Here is a 20,482-nt window from a genome sequence, read left to right as displayed (position 1 = left end):
TAGCCTTTTTTGTGATTTATTTTTTGGCTCATCAGCTATTGTTCGTGTTAGTGTATTTTATGTGTGGCCCAAGACAATTCTTATTCCAATGTGGCCCAGGGAAGCCAAAAGATTGTACACCTCTGAACTATCTGGACATACTTTAGAGTTTCATGCTGATCCATTGCATTGATGACAATATGTTAATGAGCCAGATGAACAAGAGATGGATAATACACTGAAGGCCTTGGTAAATAAGACAGGCACTTCAGAGGGCGCTCTGTGAAGATTCAGGGACCTTCTACATCAATAAATTTTTTTTTTTTTTTGAGACAGAGTCTCACTCTGTTGCCCAGGCTGGAGTGTACTGGTGTGATCTCGGCTCAGTGCAAGCTCCCCCTCCTGGGTTCACGCCATTCTCCTGCCTCAGCATCCCGAGTAGCTTGGACTACAGGCACCCGCCAGCACGCCTGGCTATTTTTTTGTATTTTTAGTAGAGACGGGGTTTCACTGTGTTAGCCAGGATGGTCTCGATCTCCTGACCTCGTGATCCGCCCGCCTCAGCCTCCCAAAGTGCTGGGATTACAGGTACGAACCACCGCGCCCAGCAAAATTTTTATTTTTTTATTTTTTTAAGATGGAGTCTCGCTCTGTCGGCCAGGCTGGAGTGCAGTGGCACGATCTTGCTCACTGCAACCTCTGCCTCCCAGCTCCTGCCTCAGCCTCCCGAGTAGCTGGCATTACAGGCACCCATCACCATGCCCAGCTAATTTTAATATTTTTAGTAGAGATGGGGATTTTGCTGTGTTGGCCAGGCTGGTCTCAAACTCCTGACCTCAGGTGATCTGCTCACCTCGGCCTCCCAAAGTGATGAGATAATAGGCATGAGCCACTGCGCCAAGCCCCAACATCCCTAAAATTTTTAGGAGTACAGTTGTCAGGGGCATGTTGGGATATCCTCTTCAAAGTAAAAGATAAATTATTGCATTTTATGCCTTCTCCCACAAAAAAGGAAGCACAACACCTGGTGGATCTCTTCAGATTCTAGAGTCAGCATATTCTATACCTAAGGATGCTGCTGTAGTCTATATACCAGGTGTCACGAAAGACTGGAAGCTTTGAGACAGGCTACAGTGTAAACAGTCCTACTCCTAGGACAATACAATTCAGCATATCCTATGGTGATGCAGATTATCAGAAGTGGGAGAATATGCTATGTATAATTTGTGTCAAGCTTTGGAAGTGGCACTGGGGCTCTGGAGCAAGACCCTACCATCTGCAGTGAAGATTTAAACATGCTGTTGAAAAACAACTCCGGGCCAGGTGTGGTGGCTCATGCCTGTAATCCCAGCACTTTGGGAGGCCGAGGTGGGTGGATCACTTGAGGTCAGGAGTTCGAGACCAGCCTGGCCAACATGGTGAAACCCCGTCTATATTAAAAATATAAAAATTAGCAGGGTGTGGTGGTGTGCACCTGTGCTCCAAGCTACTCAGGAGACTGAGGAGGAGAATCACTTGAACCCGGGAGGCGGAGGTTGCAGTGAGCCAAGATCGCGCCACTGCACTGTAGGCTGTGTGACAGAGCGAGACTCTGTCTCAAAAATAAAACACCACAAAAAGCAACTCTGGTATGCTACTGGCCCTTAGAAGAAACAAAATGGTGGATCATGACCAAATGACTGCGCAGCTGGAATTTCCCATTATGGTTTGAGTCCTCTCAGAACAGCCAATTCATAAGGTCAGCAGTGCACAGCAACACTCCATCATAATAGTGATGTGACATGGGCCAGGTGTGGTAGGCTCATGCCTGTAATCCCAGCACTTTGGGAGGCTGAGTGGGCGGATCACTTGAGGTCAGGAGTTTGAGACCAGACTGGCCAACGTGGTGAAACCCTTCCTCTACTAAAAATACAAAAAGTACCTGGATGTGGTGGTGCATGCTTGTAATCCCAGCTACTTGGGATGCTGAGGCGGGAGGATCAGGTAAAGGTTGCAGTGAGCCAAGAGGGTACCACTGCACTCCAGCCTGGGAAGACACAGCAAGACTCTGTCTCAAAAACAAACAAACAAACAAACAAAAACAAAACAAAACAAAACAAAACAAAACCATTGATGCGATATGTCTAGTATCAGTCACAAGTAGGACCAGAGGACCTGGGAAAGCTGCATGAGCAGGTAGCCCAGACTCCCATGGTCCCTACCACTGTAGAACCAATTACTCTCCCTCAATTCATGCCTTTGACTTTATGAGGAGTCTTATATGAAGGAGCTGAAGGAGGAGAAAAAAGCCTGTGCTTTTTTACAGCAGGTCAGCTTAGTATACAGGTGCAGGAAACAAGTGGGCAATGGACAGCATTACTCTGAGACAGTCTTGAAAGACAATGATGAAGGGGAATTCTCCCAGGAGCAGAACTTTGGGAGATCCACTTTGGTGATCCACTTTGTGTTGAAAGAAAAGTGACCTTAAACTAGAATATATATATATAGACTAATGGGCAGTAGCAAATGTTCTGCTTAATTTTATTTTACTTTATTTATTTATTATTTTGAGACACAGTCTCGTTCTTGTCGCCCAGGCTGGAGTGCAATGGTGCAATCTCAGCTCACTGCAACCTCTGCCTCCCGGGTTCAAGCAATTCTCCTGCCTCAGCCTCCAGAGTAGCTGGGATTACAGGTGCGCACCACCATGCCCTGCTAATTTTTGTATTTTTAGTAGGGATGGGGTTTCACCATGTTGGCCAAGCTGCTCTCGAACTCCTGACCTCAGGCGATCCGCCCACCTCAGCCTCCCAAAGTGTTGGGATTACAGGGATGAGCCACCACGCTCAGCACCCAGTGCTCCTTTCTTTCTAGAAATACATCAAATCATTCTTTCTGGGAGTTGACAATTATTTTGTATTGAAGTACGTATACAGGTACATGTAACTAGAAGTTGTTGCCCATGCTGGAGTGCAGTGGCTCGATCTCGGCTCACTGCAACCTCCACCTCCCAGGCTCAAGTGATCCTCTCACCTAAGCCTCCTGAGTAGCTGCGACTACAGGCATGTACCACCACACCCAGCTAATTTTTGTATTTTTTGTAGAGATGGGGGTTTCGCATGCAGGCTGGTCTCAAACTCCTGGGCTCAGTGATCTGCCTGCTTTGGCCTCACAAAATGCTGGGATTACAGGTGTGAACCACCCCGCCTAGCCTAGAAGTTCTAATCGTGCATGTGCAGCTTTGTTTTATGTTTATTTCCTCATTGGGTTAGTAGTTAAAACAATAATTTTTCCTTTTCTTTTTATTTTGAAATAATGTTAAACTTACAGAAAAATTGCAAGACAAGGGCAAAAAAATTTTTTTTTGCCTTGAGCCATTTAAGAGTATGTTGCCAACAACATGCCCTGTTGCCCACGAGAATAGTTTACTGTGTGTATTTCTCACAAACAGCAACATTTCCTTACCTAAGTATAATACAACCATCCAAACTAGGACACTGACAATGACGTTTTACTACAGTCGCATCAATGTACTCCATTCAAGTTTCAGCAATTGTCCCAATAATGTCCTTGCAAAAGAATCCAACCCAAGATCAAAACACTGCTTTTGGTTTTCATCCCTCTTTAGTCTTCTTTAGTCTGGAACAGTTCCTCAGTCTTTCCTTTACTTTCATGACCACTTTTGAAGATAACAGGCCAGTTATTTTATAGAATGTCCCTTGATCTGCGTTTGTCTGATGTGTCCTCTTGTGTAGATTCAACATGGTGAAGATATTTAGATCAAATGAAAACCATGGGCTAGGTGCGGTGGCTCACGCCTGTAATCCCAGCACTTTGGGAGGCCAAGGTGGGCAGATCACTTGAGGTCAGGAGTTCGAGACCAGCCTGGCCAACATGGTGAAATCCTGTCTCTACTAAAAATACAAAAGTTAGCCGGGTGTGGTGGCACGTACCTGTATTCCCAACTATTCAGGAGGCTGAGGTAGGAGAATTGCTTGATTCCAGGAGGCGGAGATTGCAGTGAGCTGAGATTGCACCGCTGTACTCCAGCCTGGGTGACAGCCAGACTCTGTCTCCAAAAAAAAAAAAAAAAGAAAGAAAAGAAAAAAAGAAAACCATGAATCCACCCCCAATACCTTCAATTCCAGTCTAATGCCACAGGGTTTATTCTAGTTTCCTCATTACTATATTTATTCTTTCATTTTAAATAGAAGCTTCACTCCCATTATTCTCAAAATATTTACTTATTTGATCAGTCTCTTGTCCTGCCCCTCCATGAACCATTTCCTTACCTGGCTTGGACTCTGATATTCTCAGCTGGGCAGCTAGAGTCACCACCCCTACTTTCCTATGGAAACTCTCTCATGCTTGGGCTCCAGCACCCCATTCTTACCACTACCAGTCCCCCTCTCCACACCACGGACTCCCTCTTCATTCAATCTGGGCTTTCATACTCTCAGCCCAGTTGTGAAATGGGACTTTTTACAACCAAAAGATTAAGAATGTACACTATAAATTGTGACTTTGATGAAATCAGTAATATTTCTTCATATAGGCATGAGGACCAAATTAACTATATTCTGAACTTAGTTGGGGTTCTAAAAGGACCTGCTGGCCCTGCATGGTGGGTCACACCTGTAGTCCCAGCACTTTGGAAGATTGAGGTGGGCGGATCACTTGAGCCCAGGAGTTCGAGACCAGCCTGGGACAACATAGCAAAACGCTGTCTCTATAGAAAATACAAAAAATTAGCTGGGCGTGGTGGCACATACCTGTCCCAACTACTTGGAAGCCTGAGGTAGGAAGATCGCTTGAGCCAGGGAGGTTGAGGCTGCAGTGAAGCGTGATTGTGCCACTGTACTCCAGGCCAGGTGACAGAGTAAGACCCTGCCTCAAAAATACAAATATAAATATAAATAAATGAATAAATAAAAGTACCTGCTATGTTTTAGTATTTAATCTACTTGGAACTTGTTTTTGTATGATATAAAATGGAGGTCCAATTATTTTCCTGATAGATATAATCATTTATTATATAATCCGTCCATATCCCACTGAATTAAAATTGCACTGTTCACATTTTATGTTCTTAAAAACAGATATCTATTCCTGGATTCTCTTTTCTATTCCACTGGTTTATTTGTCTATGCCCAGGCCAATATTATATTGATGCTATTGTGGTATCTTTATAGTGTCTTCTGAGATCTAGTAAGCCAAGTGCACCCTTAGTGTACTTCTTTCTACATTTATTGGCTATTTACAAGTACTTTATTCTTTCCAAATAAATCATCAGATAATTTAATCCAATTAAAAAGAAACCTGTTGGATACTGTGACAGTTGTGTCGTTCAGCAGATTGAGTCATGAAGAGATGTATACCATCTGTCTGATGTATCTGGGGTGGTTGGGGAAAAAAAACTGTTGGGATTATACTGGAATTTTTTTCTTTTTTTTTTGTTTGCCCCAGCTGCTGGGATATAATAGGAATTTTATGAATTTTATATATATTTGTAGAGTTGTCCTTTTTGTGATAGTGTCTTGATATTCAAGAAAGAAACAATGAAGGTCATACAATGCCTGCTCATTATTCAGATCTTGATTCATTTATTTCCCCAACATATATATTTGAGCACCTACTATAGGCTAGACCCTGTTCTAGATCCTGGGGATTCAACTGGGAACAAAACAAAGTTTCTGCTTTTTCAAAAAAGCAGAAACTTTAGTAGTGGGAGATAGGTAATAAATATAAATACACACACACATATATATACATGTAAATACATATGTAATACGTCAGACGGTATTAAATACTATGGCAAAAAATGAATCCAGCTGAAGGGGATATAGTGTGCTGGGAGGAGGGCTGTTTTTTAATTTAGTGCAAAAGATGATGTGGTGATATTTGACACAGATATGAAGGACACGAAGGAGTCATCTCTGCATTCCAGGTGGGGGAGACAGCAAATGCAGAGGTGGGAGTGTGCTTGGTGGGTTATGCTGGCAGAGGAAGAGCAGGCAGCCCGGCGTGGCTACAGCAGGGTGAGCAGCCGGGAGAGGGGCAGGAAGTGGAGACAGAAAGGTTGCTGGGAGGCGCCATACCGAGTACAGCCATGGAGACCACTGTGAGTACTGTGGCTAAATAATTCAGGGAGAAGGGAAATTACCCTGAATTTTGAGCAGAGGACTGACATGATCTGATGATCTTAACAAATCATTCTGGTGGACAGGAGTGGAAGCAGGGAGACCAGTTAGGACTCTGGCTTTGTCTTGCCTGAGATGGGGGTGGCTGGGAGGAGGGTGGGGGTGTGGGGGGTGAGAGATGGGGGATTCTGATTTGGCTGGCTTGCGTGCCATTGCAGGCCACCAGAGGGCACTACACATACGTCCTTGGTGAGGCTAAGCTGTGACAGCCAGTCCTTCCCTCACCCTCCCCAAATGACAGGTTGTGATACCTCCTTATGCAATAACCACCCTACCTGCTTTGCTACTAGAATTTAGATTCTGGTCCAGACTATGACATGCCCATACTCAAAAGATGAACCGTGGTAGTACAAGCACCATCTGAGTCTCTGCGATTGCAGTCATCTAATGTCACAGTCTTCCTTTGTTTCCAGGACCCTCCTATCTCTCCATCAACCTCCCCTGTACACTTACCTGCATCAACCAGTTCATGAATGTAGCTGGGAAAACAGGTTTGCTGAATGTGACTGGGAGTTCCTTTCTTTGCCATTATTTCTTATGGGAACACTGCCTTTTAAAACCTATAGTGCTGAATGAAAAGAGTGTTTTTAGACCAGGCGCAGTGGCTCATGCCTGCAATCCCAGCACTTTGGGAGGCTGAGGCTGGTGGATCATTTGAGCCCAGGAGTTCGAGACAAGTCTAAGAAACATAGCAAGAGGCTGTCTCTACAAAAATTAGCCAGGCGTGGTGGTGTGCACCTGTAGTCCTAGCTACTCAGGAAGCTGAAATGGGAGGATCACTTGAGCCCAGGAGGTTGGTGTTGCAGTGAGCCAAGATTGCACCACTGCACTCCAGCCTAAGTAACAGAGCGAGACCCTGTCTCTACAAAAGTACAAAAATTATTAAGGCATGATGGCAGGTGCCTGTAATCCCAAATACTCTGGAGGCTGAGGTGGGAGAATTGCTTGAACCTGGGAGGTGGAGGTTGCAGTGAGCCAAGATCACACCATTGCACTCCAGCCTGGGCGACAGGGTGAGACTCCATCTCAAAAAAAAGAAAAAAAAGATACCCACATGTGGTTAGTGTGTGCTGTATTGGACAGGGCAGGTTTACAGTGTGGGGAAGAATGTCTTATCATCTCCCTAATATTCATGCTTCTCTTTCTTTCATCATAGAACTCCTCCTCCAAGTTTAGCAATGCACATTAATATCCAGCTTGAGACACCATTTACCAACCTATCTCAGTTAGATGTGGCCATATGTGTTTGTTTTCCATTGCAGTGTGACAAATGACCACAGACTTAGCAGCTTAAAACAATACCCACTTATTATCTCAGAGTTCTGTAGGTCAGAAGTCTGGGCTTGGCTGGGTTCTCTGCTTGGGGTCCCAAAAGGCTGATACCAAGGTGTCCATGGGCTGGGCTCTGGGGAAGAATCTATTTCTAGACTCATTCAGGTTGGCAGAATCCAGTTCCTTGTGGCTGTAGATCTGAGATCCTGATTCCTACCTGGCTGTGAGCAGCGGGGGCTGCTCTCTGTTCCCAGAGGCTGCCGGGATACTTCCTGTGGTCCCTACATCTTTTCTTTTCTTTTTTTTTTCTTTTTTTTGAGACAGAGTCTTGCTCTGCCACCCAGGCTGGAGTGCAGTGATGCTATCTTGGCTCACTGCAACCTCTGCCTCCTGGGTTCAAGCGATTCTCCTGTCTCAGCCTCCCAAGTAGCTGGGATTACAGGCGTGCACCACCACACCTGGCTAATTTTTGTATTTTTAGTAGAGATGGGGTTTCACCATGTTGGCCAGGATGGTCTCGAACTCCTGACCTCAAGTGATCTGCCCTCCTTGACCTTCCAAAGTGTTGAGATTACAGGTGTGAGCCACTGCACCTGGCCAGTCCCCTACATCTTCAAGGCAGCCTTGGTGCAGTGCCTTTCTTATGCTTGGAATCTCTCTCTGATGGTAAATTTTAGGTGTCAACTTAACTGGATTAAGGAAAACCTAGAAACCTACTAAAGCATTCTTTTGAGTGTCTCTGTGAAGGTGTTTCCAGAGGAGATTAGTGTGTGAATCTCAGTGGACTAGGTGGGAAAGATCTGCCTGCAATGTGGGTGGGCACCATTCAATCTGCTGGGGGCCTGGAGAGAAGAAAAACCGGGGAAAAAATGAATGTGCTGATCTACCTGCTGGAGCTGGGATACACTCTTCCTCTCCCGTCCTTGGACAATAACTCCAGACTTCTCGGCCTTTGGATTCCAGGACTTACATCAGTGGCTCCCCTCCCTGAGTTCTCAGGCCTCTGGGCTCGGCCTGAGAGTTACACCCTTGGCCTCCCTGGTTCTGAGGCCTTCAGACTTGGATTGAGCCATGCTACCAGCATCCCAGGGTCTCCAGCTTGCATATGGCTCATTGTGGGACTTTTTGCCTACCATAATCACATGAGCCAATTCCTCTAATAAATCCCCTCTCAGCCAGGTGCACTGGCTTACATTTTTTTGTTTCCCAGTGCATGTAAAAGTTATGTTTACACTATACTGTAATCTATTACATGTGCAATAGCATTCATTATGTCTAAAAAAAACATAGTACACACCTTAATTAAAAAATACTTTCTGGCTGGGTGTGGTGGCTCATGCCTGTAATCTCAGCACTTTGGGAGGTGGACACAGGAGAATCAGTTGAACCCAGGAGTTCAAGAACAGCCTGGGCAACCTAGTGAGACTCCATCTCTTTTTAAAAAAAATACCCCCTTTATCTATCTATCTATCTATCTATCTATCTATCTATCTATCTATCTAATCTATCTATCTATTCATCCATCCTTTCTATTGGTTCTGCCTCTCTGGAGAACCCTGATTAATACACTCTCTGTCTTCCCCTTCTGCCCAGCAGCCAGAAAAACTGATTTTCAAGGGCTTGTGATTAGATTATACCCACCTGGATAATCCTTTTGCTTTATAACAGAACATAATCTCAGGAGTGAGATCATGTTGATTTCTACCTATCCTCAAAAAGGAAGAAAGGGATTATACCAGGGCAAGGATCATAGGAAGAATTCTTAGAATTCTGCCTCCTATGCCATGTGATTAAATTCTAGTCAACAAGAAGTTAATGGCAACTCTGTTCTTCCAGTTGCTCAAAATACTGGGTGTCCTCCTTGGCCTCTCACTTCTCACACCTCATTGGTCAGTCAGAAAATTCTGTCAGCTCTGCCTGCAAAACACACTCAGCATTCAAGCACTTCCCATGCCTTCCTACTTCCCAGTGCTGGGCAGGTCACCATCATCTCTCACATGGATTAGTGTAACTTCCTAGCTGGCTTTCTCTCCAGCATTGTTCTTTTTTTTTTTTTTTCTGAGATGGAGTCTCACTCTTGTTGCCCAGGCTGGAGTGCAATGGCACGATCTCGGCTCACTGCAACCTCCGCCTCTCAGGTTCAAGCGATCCTCCTGCCTCAGCCTCCCAAGTAGCTGGGATTACAGTCATGCACCACCCATGCCCGGCTAATTTTTGTATTTTTACTAGAGACGGGGTTTCTCCATGTTGGTCAGGCTAGTCTCGAACTCCCGACCTCAGGTGATCCGCCCACCTCGGCCTCCCAAAGTGCTGGGATTACAGGCGTGAGCCACTGTGCCCGGTCATTCTGTTCTTAATACAGCAACCAGAATGATCCTGATACAGCATATGCCAAACCATGTCCCTTAGCACTCTTCAGTGAGTCTCTATCTCATAATAAAGACCAAAATCCTTAATATGGACCACACAATTCTACTTTGGTCTCCATATTAGGTTTGTGACCTCAAAATCCTATCACTCTTCTGGCTGGGTGTGGTGGTTCACGCCTATAATCCCAGCATTTTGGGAGGCCAAGGTGGGCAGATCACTTGAGGTCAGGAGTTCGAGACCAGCCTGTCCAACATGGCAAAACCCTGCCTCTAATAAAAATACAAAAATTAGCTGGCATGGTGGCACACACCTGTAATTCCAGGAATTTGGGAGGCTGAGGCGGGCGGATCACTTGAGGTCAGGAATTCGAGACCAGCCTGGCCAACATGGCAAAATCCCGTCTCTACCAAAAATACAAAAACTAGCTGGGCGTGGCGGTATGTGCCTGTAGTCCCAGCTACTCAAGAGGCTGAGGCACAAGAACCACTTGAACCCGCGAGGCGGAGGTTGCAGTGAGCTGAGATCTCGCTACTGCACTCCAGCCTGGCGACAGAGCGAGACTCTGGCTCAAAAAAAAAAAAAAAAAAAAATCTTATCACTCTTCTCCTCCTTCTCTTCACTGTAGCCTCATAGGACTCCTTGCTGTTCCTTAAACATGTCAAAAAGTGCTTTAGGTCTTTGGTACTTGCTATTCTCTTTGCCTAGAATGTTCTTCCCCAAGATATCTACATGGCTAGCTCTCATTTCCTTCATGTCTTAATTCAAAAGTTGCCTTTCAGCCAGGCAAGGTGGAGCATACCTGTAATCCCAGTGCTTGGGAGGCTGAGGTGGGAGGATTGCTTGAGGCCACGAGTTCGAGACCAGCCTAGGGAACATAGTGAGACCTTTTTTGGTTCTACAGAAAATAAAATAAATAGCCAGCTTGGTGGCACATTCCTGTAGTCTCAGCTACTTGGGAGGCTGAGACAGAGGATACCTTGAGCTCAGGAGTTTGAGGTTGCAGTGAGCTATGATCATGCCACTACACTCCAGCCTAGGTGACAGAGTAAGACCCTGTTTCTAAAAAAATAAAAATAAAAAATAAGCCCAGTGCAGTGGCTCACACCTATAATCCCAGCACTTTGGGAGGCCAAGGTAGGCGGATCACTTGAGGGCAGGAGTTTGAGACCAGCCTGGCCAACAGGGTGAAACCCCGTCTCTACCAAAAAAACCTAGCTGGGCGTGGTGGCGTGTGCCTGTAGATCCAGCTACTCAGGAGGCTGAGGCATGAGAATCCCTTAAACCTGGGAAGCGGAGGTTGGAGTGAGCCAAGATCGCGTCACTACACTCCATCCTGGGTAACAGAGCGAGACTCCATCTCAAAACAAACAAACAAACAAACAAACAAACAAAATTCAGCTGGGCGCAATGGCTCATGCCTGTAATCCCAGCACTTTGAGAGGCCGATGCAGGTGGATCACCTGAGGTCAGGAGTTTGAGGCCGGCCTGGCCAACATGGTGAAACCCGTCTCTACTAAAAATACAAAATTAGCTGGGTGTGGTGGCAGGCACCTGTAATCCCAGCTTCTCCGGGGGGCTGAGGCAGGAAAGTCAACTGAACCCAGGAGGTGGAGGTTGCAGTGAGCTGAGACTGCGCCATTGCACTCTAACCTGGGCAACAGTAAGACTTGGTCTCGAAGAAAAGAAAACATTCAGGCCAGGCACAGTGGTTCATGCCAGTAATCCCAGTGAGGCTGAGGTGGGCAAATCATTTGAGCCCAAGGAGTTTGAGGCCAGCCTGGGCAACTGGGCAACATGGGAAAATCTTCATCTCTAAAAAATAGAAAAATTAGCCCAGTGTGGGGCATGTGCCTGTAATTTCAGCTACTTGGGAAGCTGAGGTGGGGAAGTTGAGGCTGTGTGAGCTGTGATAGCACCACTACATTCCAGTCTGGGTGACAGAGTGAGACCCCGTCTCCAAAACATAACAAAAATTTACTTTTCTAGTGAGGCTTCTCGTGGCCACATCACTTCATATTCTCCTACCCTGCTTTAGTGTTTTGCACCTTAGTACTTTTCACTGTGCAACATACTAAAGATTTTTTTTTTTTTTTTTTTTTGAGACAAAGCCTTGCTCTGTCGCCCAGGCTGGAGTGCAATGGCGTGATCTTGGCTCACTGCAACCTCCGCCTCCCAGGTTCAAGTGATCCTCCTGCCACAGCCTCCTGGGTAGCTGGGATTACAGGCATGTACCAACACACCCAGCTAATTTTTGTATTTTTAGTAGAGACAGGGTTTCACCATGTTGACCAGGCTGGTCTTGAACTCCTTACCTCAGATGATCCACCTGCCTTGCCCTCCCAAAGTGCTAGGATTACAAACGTGAGCCACCACTGCTGGCCCACACTACAGATTTTAATTTTGCATCTTGTTTATCTCTCCCACCAAAATGTAATCCACTAGCACAGAGATTCTCTCCCATTCCCTCCCTTTCCTCTTCTTTTCTTCATTACTGTATCAACTTGGCATGTGGTAGGCACTCACAAATGTTTGTTGAATTAATAATACGGTGAGAGGGAGATGATGAGAGTCAAAGCATTCTTTTTGGCCGGGTGCAGTGGCTCACGCCTGTAATCCTAGCACTTTTAGAGGCTGAGGTGGGTGGATCACCTGAGGTCAGGAGTTGGAGACCAGCCTGGCCAACATGGTGAAACCCTGTCTCTACCAAAAAAAAAAAAAAAAAAAAAAAAAAAATTAGCCAGGCATGGTGGCACATGCCTGTAGTCCCAGCTACTTGGGAGGCTGAAGCAGGAGAATTGCTTGAACCCGGGAGGCAGAGGTTGTAGTGAGCCGAGATCATGCCACTGCACTCCAGCCTGGGCGACAGAGCAAGACTCCATCTCCAAAAAAAAAGCACTTTTTTTTTTTTTTTTAGTAAGAGACAGGATTCCAGGCTGAGGTGTAGTGACACTATCATAGCTCACTGCAGCCTTGAATTCCTGGGCTCAAGCCATCCTCTCACCTCAGCCTCCCGAGTAGCTGACATTACAGATGCGTACCACCACACCCAGCTAATATTTTTATTTTTTGTAGAGACAAGGTCTTGCTATGTTGCCCAGGCTGGTCTCAAGGGGTCCTCCTGGCCTCAAGAGGTCCTCCTGTCTCAGCCTCCCAATGGGCTGGGATTACAGGCATGGGCCACCATGCCTGGCTGGGAATTGGAGCATTCTAAGATCTTCATACTGTTTGGGAGGGAGGTGGTGATACTGATTAACTTTAGAGTTTGCTAAGCTAAATGTGGATGTTGTGCTTTTAAGGGATACCACTGAGAGAACCGAAATGGAACTATGACTTCAATGTGGATGGGAAGGGAAGGGCAAAAAAGAAAATTTGATTAAGCCAATGGGAGGCAGGAATGAAGAAAAAGCAGCAAAGATACAATAAAAAGAAAGCACAAAGCTTCCTGATTCTTGTGGAATAATGGCAGATGCCTAAAATCCCTTCACAGTCCTTCACAAACCATACAGATTGACAATGAAAGCAACTTAAATAAATCACCCCATCCCTCACAGCATCACTAGGAGACAGGGCATACCTCAAACTTCAATTTACATATAAATGGGGAGATAAATATCTGAAACCAGCAGAGCTAGGTCTAGAGCTCACTTCTGAACGGGAAGTCAGGAGGGTTGTGTGGAAGACAGCAGAGTGCAGCCAGGTCCTGGAGGTGGCAGCACACAGATAGCATTGGCTAGAATTAGCCCCAGAAGGAGAGGACCCTATCCTGAGAATTGGTGGATCAGAGAACTGTCTACTGAGTAACTGAAAGAAACATTCGTGAACTAGCAATAGCAGAAACAACATTCTCTGATCACAAAATGCAATACAATGACAAATTAACAAAATTAAAAGCAAAAAGACTTTTCGAACTAGAATTTTTTTTTTTTTTTTCCGAGATGGAGTCTCGTTCTGTCTCTCAGGCTGGATGGAGTGCAGTGGCGCGATCTCGGCTCACTGCAACCTCTGCCTCCCGAGTTCAAGCAATTCTCGTGCTTCAGCCTCCCAAGTAGCTGGGATTACAGGTGCCTGCCACCACGTCCAGCTAATTTTTGTATTTTTAGTAGAGACGAGGTTTCACCATGTTGGCCAGGCTGGTCTCGAATTCCTGACCTCAAGCGATCTGCCCTCCTTGGCCTCCCAAAGTGCTGGGATTACAGGTGTGAGCCACCATGCCCAGCCTAGAAATTTTAAAGAACTCGATTGAGCAACTCTTGAGTCAACAGGGTAATACAAACCAAAATTGCAGAATTTTATAAAATAACAATAATGAAAACACAGCTTATCTGAATTTATGAGGTACTGCAAAAGCATTGTCAGGAAATGTATTACATCAAATACACATATCAGTAAAAGTAAACATCAACTAAAAAGGAAAAAAGCAAAGTAAACCAAGAGAAAGTAGAAGGTAGGAATGAATATAGACATAAATAGAAATTAATAAGTGAGGGCCGGGTGCAGTGGCTCACGCCTGTAATCCCAGCACTTTGAGAGGCTGAGGCAGGTGATCACTTTGAGCTCAGGAGTTCGAGACCAGCCCGGGCAACATGGCGAAACCCTGTCTCTACTAAAAATACAAAAATTAGCCAGGCACATGGTGGCGCGTACCTGTAATCCCAGCTACTCAGGAGGCTGAGGCAGGAGAATCACTTGAACCTGGGAGGCAGAGGTTGCAGTGAGCTGAGATTGTGCCACTATACTACAGGCTGGGCAACAGAGCGAGACTCCATCTCCAAAAAAAAGAAAGAAATTAATGAATTAGGAAACAGAAAAAACGGTGTTTGGAGCTGGAGATGGCATGGGCACTGTAGAGCTATTCTGGCTGTGGTGAGGAGGTGACCCCTGCCTGGTCCAGGAACTCCCAACTCTCCCTGCACCCTCCTTGGCTCCAGCCTTTGAAGCATGTCTGCCTGCCCCACTCCTAGTTTCCCGCGTTTCCTTGTCCTCTGCCCCTCTCCGCACCATTGAAGGCAGAAGCATGGGGTGCTCCCCTGTGCCAGCCGTCCACGGGCAGCACCAATGGGCAGAAGGCAGTGAGGTCTCTGATTCGCCTCTCTCGTTTCTCCATTCCACCTCCCCGTCCCCCTCCATAGGAAGACTGGATGCCTGTGCTAACGCAGAGATTGAGAGACCCCAACATAAACCCTTGCTTGAAGGAATCTGATGCTTCTACCAGAGGAATGGATGAAAATGACCATGACAGGGAAACATGTTCCATTTATTTATTTATTTATTGGTGGTCTTGCTGTGGTGTCTAGGCTGGCCTCAAACTGCTGGACTCAAAGGATCCTCCTGCCTCAGCCTCCTGAGTAACTGTAATTATAGGCCACCACTCTAGGCTCTACTTCTTGGAACGCAAAAACTACCAAGAGTCTGGAATTCTATCATGGTCCGGAGAATACAGGATGGAGTGAAGCCATCTGTGTCCATAGCAGAGAGAGAGATGAAATCTTGGGAAAATGGGAAAGAAGCCCTATTGAATGTTTGCATTAAAATTGTTTTTATAAATTGATGCCCACATCAACATGGACAAATATCATAATCATTATGCTGAGTGAGAGAAAACAGACTCAAAGGGCTACATGCTGTATTGAGAGGTGACAGCGTGCTGGCAGTCCTCAGAGCCCTCGCTTGCTCTCGGCACCTCCTCTGCCTGGGCTCCCACTTTGGCGGCACTTGAGGAGCCCTTCAGCCCACCACTGCACTGTGGGAGCCCCTTTCTGGGCTGGCCAAGGCTGGAGCCCACTCCCTCAGCTTGCAGGGAGGTGTGGAGGGAGAGGCGCGAGCAGGAACCGGGGCTGCGTGAGGCACTTGCGGGCCAGCTGGAGTTCCGGGTGGGTGTGGGCTTGGCGGCCCCGCACTCGGAGCAGTCGGCCAGCCCTGCTGGCCCCGGGCAATGAGGGACTTAGCACCCGGGCCAGCAGCTGCGGAGGGTGTACTGGGTCCCCCAGCAGTGCCAGCCCACCGGCGCTGCGCTCGATTTCTCACGGAGCCTTAGCTGCCTTCCCGCGGGGCAGGGCTTGGGACCTGCAGCCCCCCATGCCTGAGCCTCCCACCCACTCCGTGGGTTCCTGTGCAGCCCGAGCCTCCCCGATGAGCGCCGCCCCCTGCTCCACGGCGCCCAGTCCCATCCAGCACCCAAGGGCTGAGGAGTGCGGGCGTATGGCACTGGGACTGGCAGGCAGCTCCACCTGCAGCCCAGGTGTGAGATTCACTGGGTGAAGCCAGCTGAGCTTCTGAGTCTGGTGGGGCCTTGGAGGACTTTTATGTCTAGCTCAGGGATTGTAAATACACCAATCGGCACTCTGTATCTAGCTCAAGGTTTGTAAACACACCTATCAGCACCCTGTGTCTAGCTCAGGGTTTGTGAGTGCACCAATCCACACTCCGTATCTAGCTGCTCTGGTGGGGCCTTGGAGAACCTTTATCTCTAGCTCAGTGATTGTAAACACACCAATCGGCACTCTCTATCTAGCTCAAGGTTTGTAAACACTCCAATCAGCACCCTGTGTCTAGCTCAGGGTTTGTGAATGCACCAATCGACACTCTGTATCTGGCTACTCTGGTGGGGCCTTGGAGAACCTTTACGTCTAGCTCAGGGATTGTAAATACACCAATCAGCACTCTGTATCTAGCTCAAGGTTTGTAAACACACCAATCAGCACCCTGTGTCTAGCTCAGGGTTTGTGAGTGCACCAGTTGACACTCTGTACCTAGCTACTCTGGTGGGGCCTTGGAGAACATTTATGTCTAGCTTAGGGTTTGTGAGTGCACCAATCGACACTCTGTATCTAGCTGCTCTGGTGGGGCCTTGGAGAACCTTTGTGTCGATACTCTGTGTCTAACTAATCTGATGGGGACATAGAGAACCTTTGTGTCTAGCTCAGGGATTGTAAATGCACCAATCAGCGCCGTGTCAAAACAGATCACTTGGCTCTACCAATCAGCAGGATGTGGGTGGGGCCAGATAAGAGAATAAAAGCAGGCTGCCCGAGCTAGCAGTGGCAACCCGCTCGGGTCCCCTTCCACACTGTGGAAGCTTTGTTCTTTCGCTCTTTGCAATAAATCTTGCTACTGCTCACTCTTTGGGTCCACGCTGCTTTTATAAGCTGTAACACTCACTGCGAAGATCTGCAGCTTCACTCTTGAAGCCAGCAAGACCACGAGCCCACCAGGAGGAACGAACAACTCGACGTGCTGCCTTAAGAGCTGTAACACTCACCACGAAGGTCTGCAGCTTCACTCCTGAGCCAGCGAGACCACGAACCCACCAAAAGGAAGAAACTCTGAACACATCCGAACATCAGAAGGAACAAACTCCAGACGCGCCACCTAAGAGCTGTAACACTCACCGTGAGGGTCCACGGCGTCATTCTTGAAGTCAGTGAGACCAAGAACCCACCAATTCCGGACACAGTATGATTCCATTTATGTGACATTCTGGAAAAGGCAAAACCTTAAAGTTACCAGCTGCTGAAATTGGGGATGAAAAGTGCTGACAAAGAGGCATAAGTTATAATTGAATCTTGATTGTGGTAGTACTTATACTATTGTGTATATATGTCAAAAGTCATCATATTGTACAGTTAAAATAATTTTATTGCATGGAAATTAGGCCTAAATAAAGTTTTTTTTTTTGTTTTTTTGTTTTTTTTTTTTTTTTTTTTTGAGAAAGGGTCTTACTCTGTCACCCAGGCTGGAGTGCAGTATCATGATCTCAGCTTACTGCAACCTCCTCTGCCTGGGCTTAAGTGATTCTTGTGCCTCAGCCTCCTCAGGAGCTGGGACTACAGGTGTGTGCCACTACGCCTAGCTAATTTTTGTATTTTTAATATAGACGAGGTTTCACCATGTTGCCAGCCTGGTCTTGAACTCCTGACCTCAGGTGATCCACCCACCTCGACCTCCCAAAGTGCCGGGATTACAGGTGTGAGCCACTGTGTCTGGCCATAAATTTGATTTTAAAACTAAAAAAAACCTATTTGTATAACTTTGATGCAAATAATTTTTTTCTTTTTTTCTTTTTTCGAGACGGAGTTTTGCTCTTGTGCAGGCTGGAGTGCAGTGGTGCGATCTCAGCTCACTGCAACCTCTGCCTCCCGGGTTCAAGCGAGTCTCTTGCCTCAGCCTCCTAAGTAGCTGGGATTACAGATGCCCGCCACCATGCCCAGCTAATTTTTGCATTTTTAGTAGAGACAGCGTTTCGCTATGATGGCCAGGCTGGTCTCGAACTCCTGACATCAGGTGATTGACCTGCCTCAGCCTCCCAAAGTGCTGGAATTACAGGCATGAGCCACTGTGCCTGGCCAAGAACATTGTTTTAATGTCAACTGACAATAAACTATCTATCTGAATCCTAAACCCAGCTCAGAAGATTTTAAGTCATATGACCTTGATTGTTAAATATTATTCTATTTGAATAAAAAATGGATTGTTTCAAAAAGAAAAAAATATAAAAAAACATAAATTAACTGAACTGCTGTTTCTTAGAGAAAACAAATCAGTCAAGTAGATGAACTGCTAGCTAACCTAATCAAGAACAAAAGGATATGTTCCCAACACAAAGAGATGGTATTTGAGGTGAAGGATATCCCAGTTACCCAGATTTGAACATTACATATTGTATGCTTTTATGAAAATATCACATGCGTTCCATAAATACGTATGACTATTATGTATTCATAATTTTTTTTAAAAAAAGAAAAGGAAAAAGACATCAGTGTGCAAGATAAGAAATGACAAAGAGGACAACCACTGAAACAGAAGACAATTTACAAATCCTAAGATACTACTTTTCTCAAGCCTAGACAAATGCCTTTGAAAACCTAGATTAAATAATTTTCTACAAAAATATTACTTACCCAAATTGACCCTGGTAAACACAGAACATTTAAACAAATTAACGAATTGCTCTTTAACAAGTCACAAGGCCCAGATGGATTCACAGGAGAATTTACCAAACCTTCACAGCTACTTAAAATGTTCCAGAGCATAAAAAAAGAAAGCTTCTACTTATTTTTAAACGGCTGCATGCATTTTAAAGAAACTAAGAGGAAAAAGTAGTCTTTTCACATATTTATAAATTTGTCCTTACTTCACTCACTTTGTTTAAACAAGGTTAGGCACATATTAACCATTTCTGATGCTCAACAGTCTTTTCTGAAAATTCCAGTTTCCATCTGGTTCTGGCAAAGGGGTGCAAAGGAGAGATGGAGTAGCACCTACAACTGGAAGACGAAGCTTTTCCAGATAACCTTGGCAGCGTTTTGCTGGCCAGAGAGGTCGAGGTCATCCCCAGTTGCAAGGGAGGCAGGGAATTGTAATGTTTTAGCTGGACACATTGTGATATGGTGTGGCTGTGTCCCCACCCAAATCTCATCTTGAATTGTACTCCCAAAATTCCCACATGTTGTGGGAGGGACCCACTGGGGGATAATTGAATCACGGGGGTGGTTTCCCCCATACTGTTCTTGTGGTAGTGAGTAAGTCTCACGAGATCTGATGGTTTGATAAGGGGAAACCTGTTTCGCTTGGCTCTCATTCCCTTCTCTTGTCTGCTGCCATGTGAGACATGCCTTTCACCTTCTGCCATGTTGGTGAGGTGTCCCCAGCCACGTAGAATTATAAGTCCAATAAACCTCTTTCATTTGTAAATTGCCCAGTCTCAGGTATGTCTTTATCAGCAGCATGAAAAATGGACAAATACACATTACTTCCTCCATCAAATTCAGGGTTGTACTAGTCAAGAAGAAAAGGAGACCAGTCATTGGGTAGAAGGAAAGCAGTGACTGCCGTAGCCCACCCTTGGCTATCCATCCTCACATGCACAGAATATACTCCCTTTCTAAGGGAGACAGTGCCAAAGTCTCACCCAGAGCCTACATCCATCTCAAAACCCAGAATCTGCAGCTGATATACAGCTTTCTCCATTTAGTCTTGATGTGAATCTTCAGAGTCCAGTAATCTGTAAGCTAAAAGGCAAGTTATCTTCCCCCAGCATGTCTCATATACAATAATGGAGAAGGAACAGAATAAAACTTCAATGTAGGACAAGGAAGAATGTGAATAAAGGAGAGAATCTCTCTGTTTTAAGCATGTCAAAGCTATTGCAAATATTGGATCTATAACAAATGTCAGATCCTGCTAGTCAGGAGTGGCCAGGACTCCCTTCCAGGCAGGGAGTAATTTCCTTGTTCAGTCAACCTATTCTCTAGGAGGAATTCCCTTCTCTATTGTACTCTGTGGTCCAAGTTCCATCTTCTTTTGAGACGGCTTCTTGTTCATTATCCTCTTAACCATATCTGAAGTGAACTTTGGGAAGAATATGCTTTCTGTTTGTGAGTTCAGGAACCTGGGATTGAAAAATTATATGCTTTTGCTGGCCAGGTTTTTAAATTTTCATTTTTGGTGATATGATTCCTTAAAAATTGTTGTAGGCTCTCAGTGTATTTGCCTCTGGTTGATCCTACGTTTGAGTCGCCATAGCCAAATCTCCTATATGGCCATAGTCTTTTAGACCTGAAAACCTTCCTTTGTTGGCTACTGGCCTTTGTGTCCTGCCTGTCCCTCTAGCCTTTAACTTAATGATTATTGACTTGAGACAATTTGAAACAAAAGATTCTAGTGGGAAGAAACCACTTTGTGGA

At 45.8% G+C, this 20,482-nt stretch overlaps 1 protein-coding gene, 1 long non-coding RNA gene and 1 other non-coding gene across 12 annotated transcripts in view; 1 reads left to right on the top strand and 2 right to left on the bottom strand.

Annotated features, from left to right (window-relative positions):
* Positions 1-20,482, bottom strand: part of ARID3B (AT-rich interaction domain 3B) — a 138,341-nt gene that overhangs the window by 103,485 nt on the left and 14,374 nt on the right. For all 10 annotated transcript variants that reach the window (XM_055363756.2, XM_055363758.2, XM_055363755.2 and 7 more), the window contains one exon: positions 17,189-17,276. In XM_055363756.2, the coding sequence (XP_055219731.1) occupies positions 17,189-17,264 (76 nt within the window). In that variant the 5' untranslated portion in view covers positions 17,265-17,276. The remainder of the gene's footprint in view (positions 1-17,188; positions 17,277-20,482) is intronic.
* Positions 3,246-11,095, bottom strand: LOC129527145 (uncharacterized). Its single transcript, XR_010131034.1, has 4 exons — positions 10,600-11,095; positions 6,612-6,726; positions 4,731-4,845; positions 3,246-4,027 (listed from the first exon to the last, which is right to left on the bottom strand). It is a non-coding gene; the product is annotated as an uncharacterized lncRNA (long non-coding RNA).
* LOC115930953 (small nucleolar RNA SNORD77) lies at positions 5,285-5,354 on the top strand. The gene has a single exon (XR_004067535.1). It is a non-coding gene; the product is annotated as a small nucleolar RNA SNORD77 (small nucleolar RNA).

Source organism: Gorilla gorilla, chromosome 16 (assembly GCF_029281585.2).
Source record: "Gorilla gorilla gorilla isolate KB3781 chromosome 16, NHGRI_mGorGor1-v2.1_pri, whole genome shotgun sequence".
Taxonomy (NCBI): domain Eukaryota; kingdom Metazoa; phylum Chordata; class Mammalia; order Primates; family Hominidae; genus Gorilla; species Gorilla gorilla.
The sequence above is the reverse complement of the archived record's forward strand: the minus strand, read 5'-3'. Positions and strand labels throughout refer to the sequence as shown.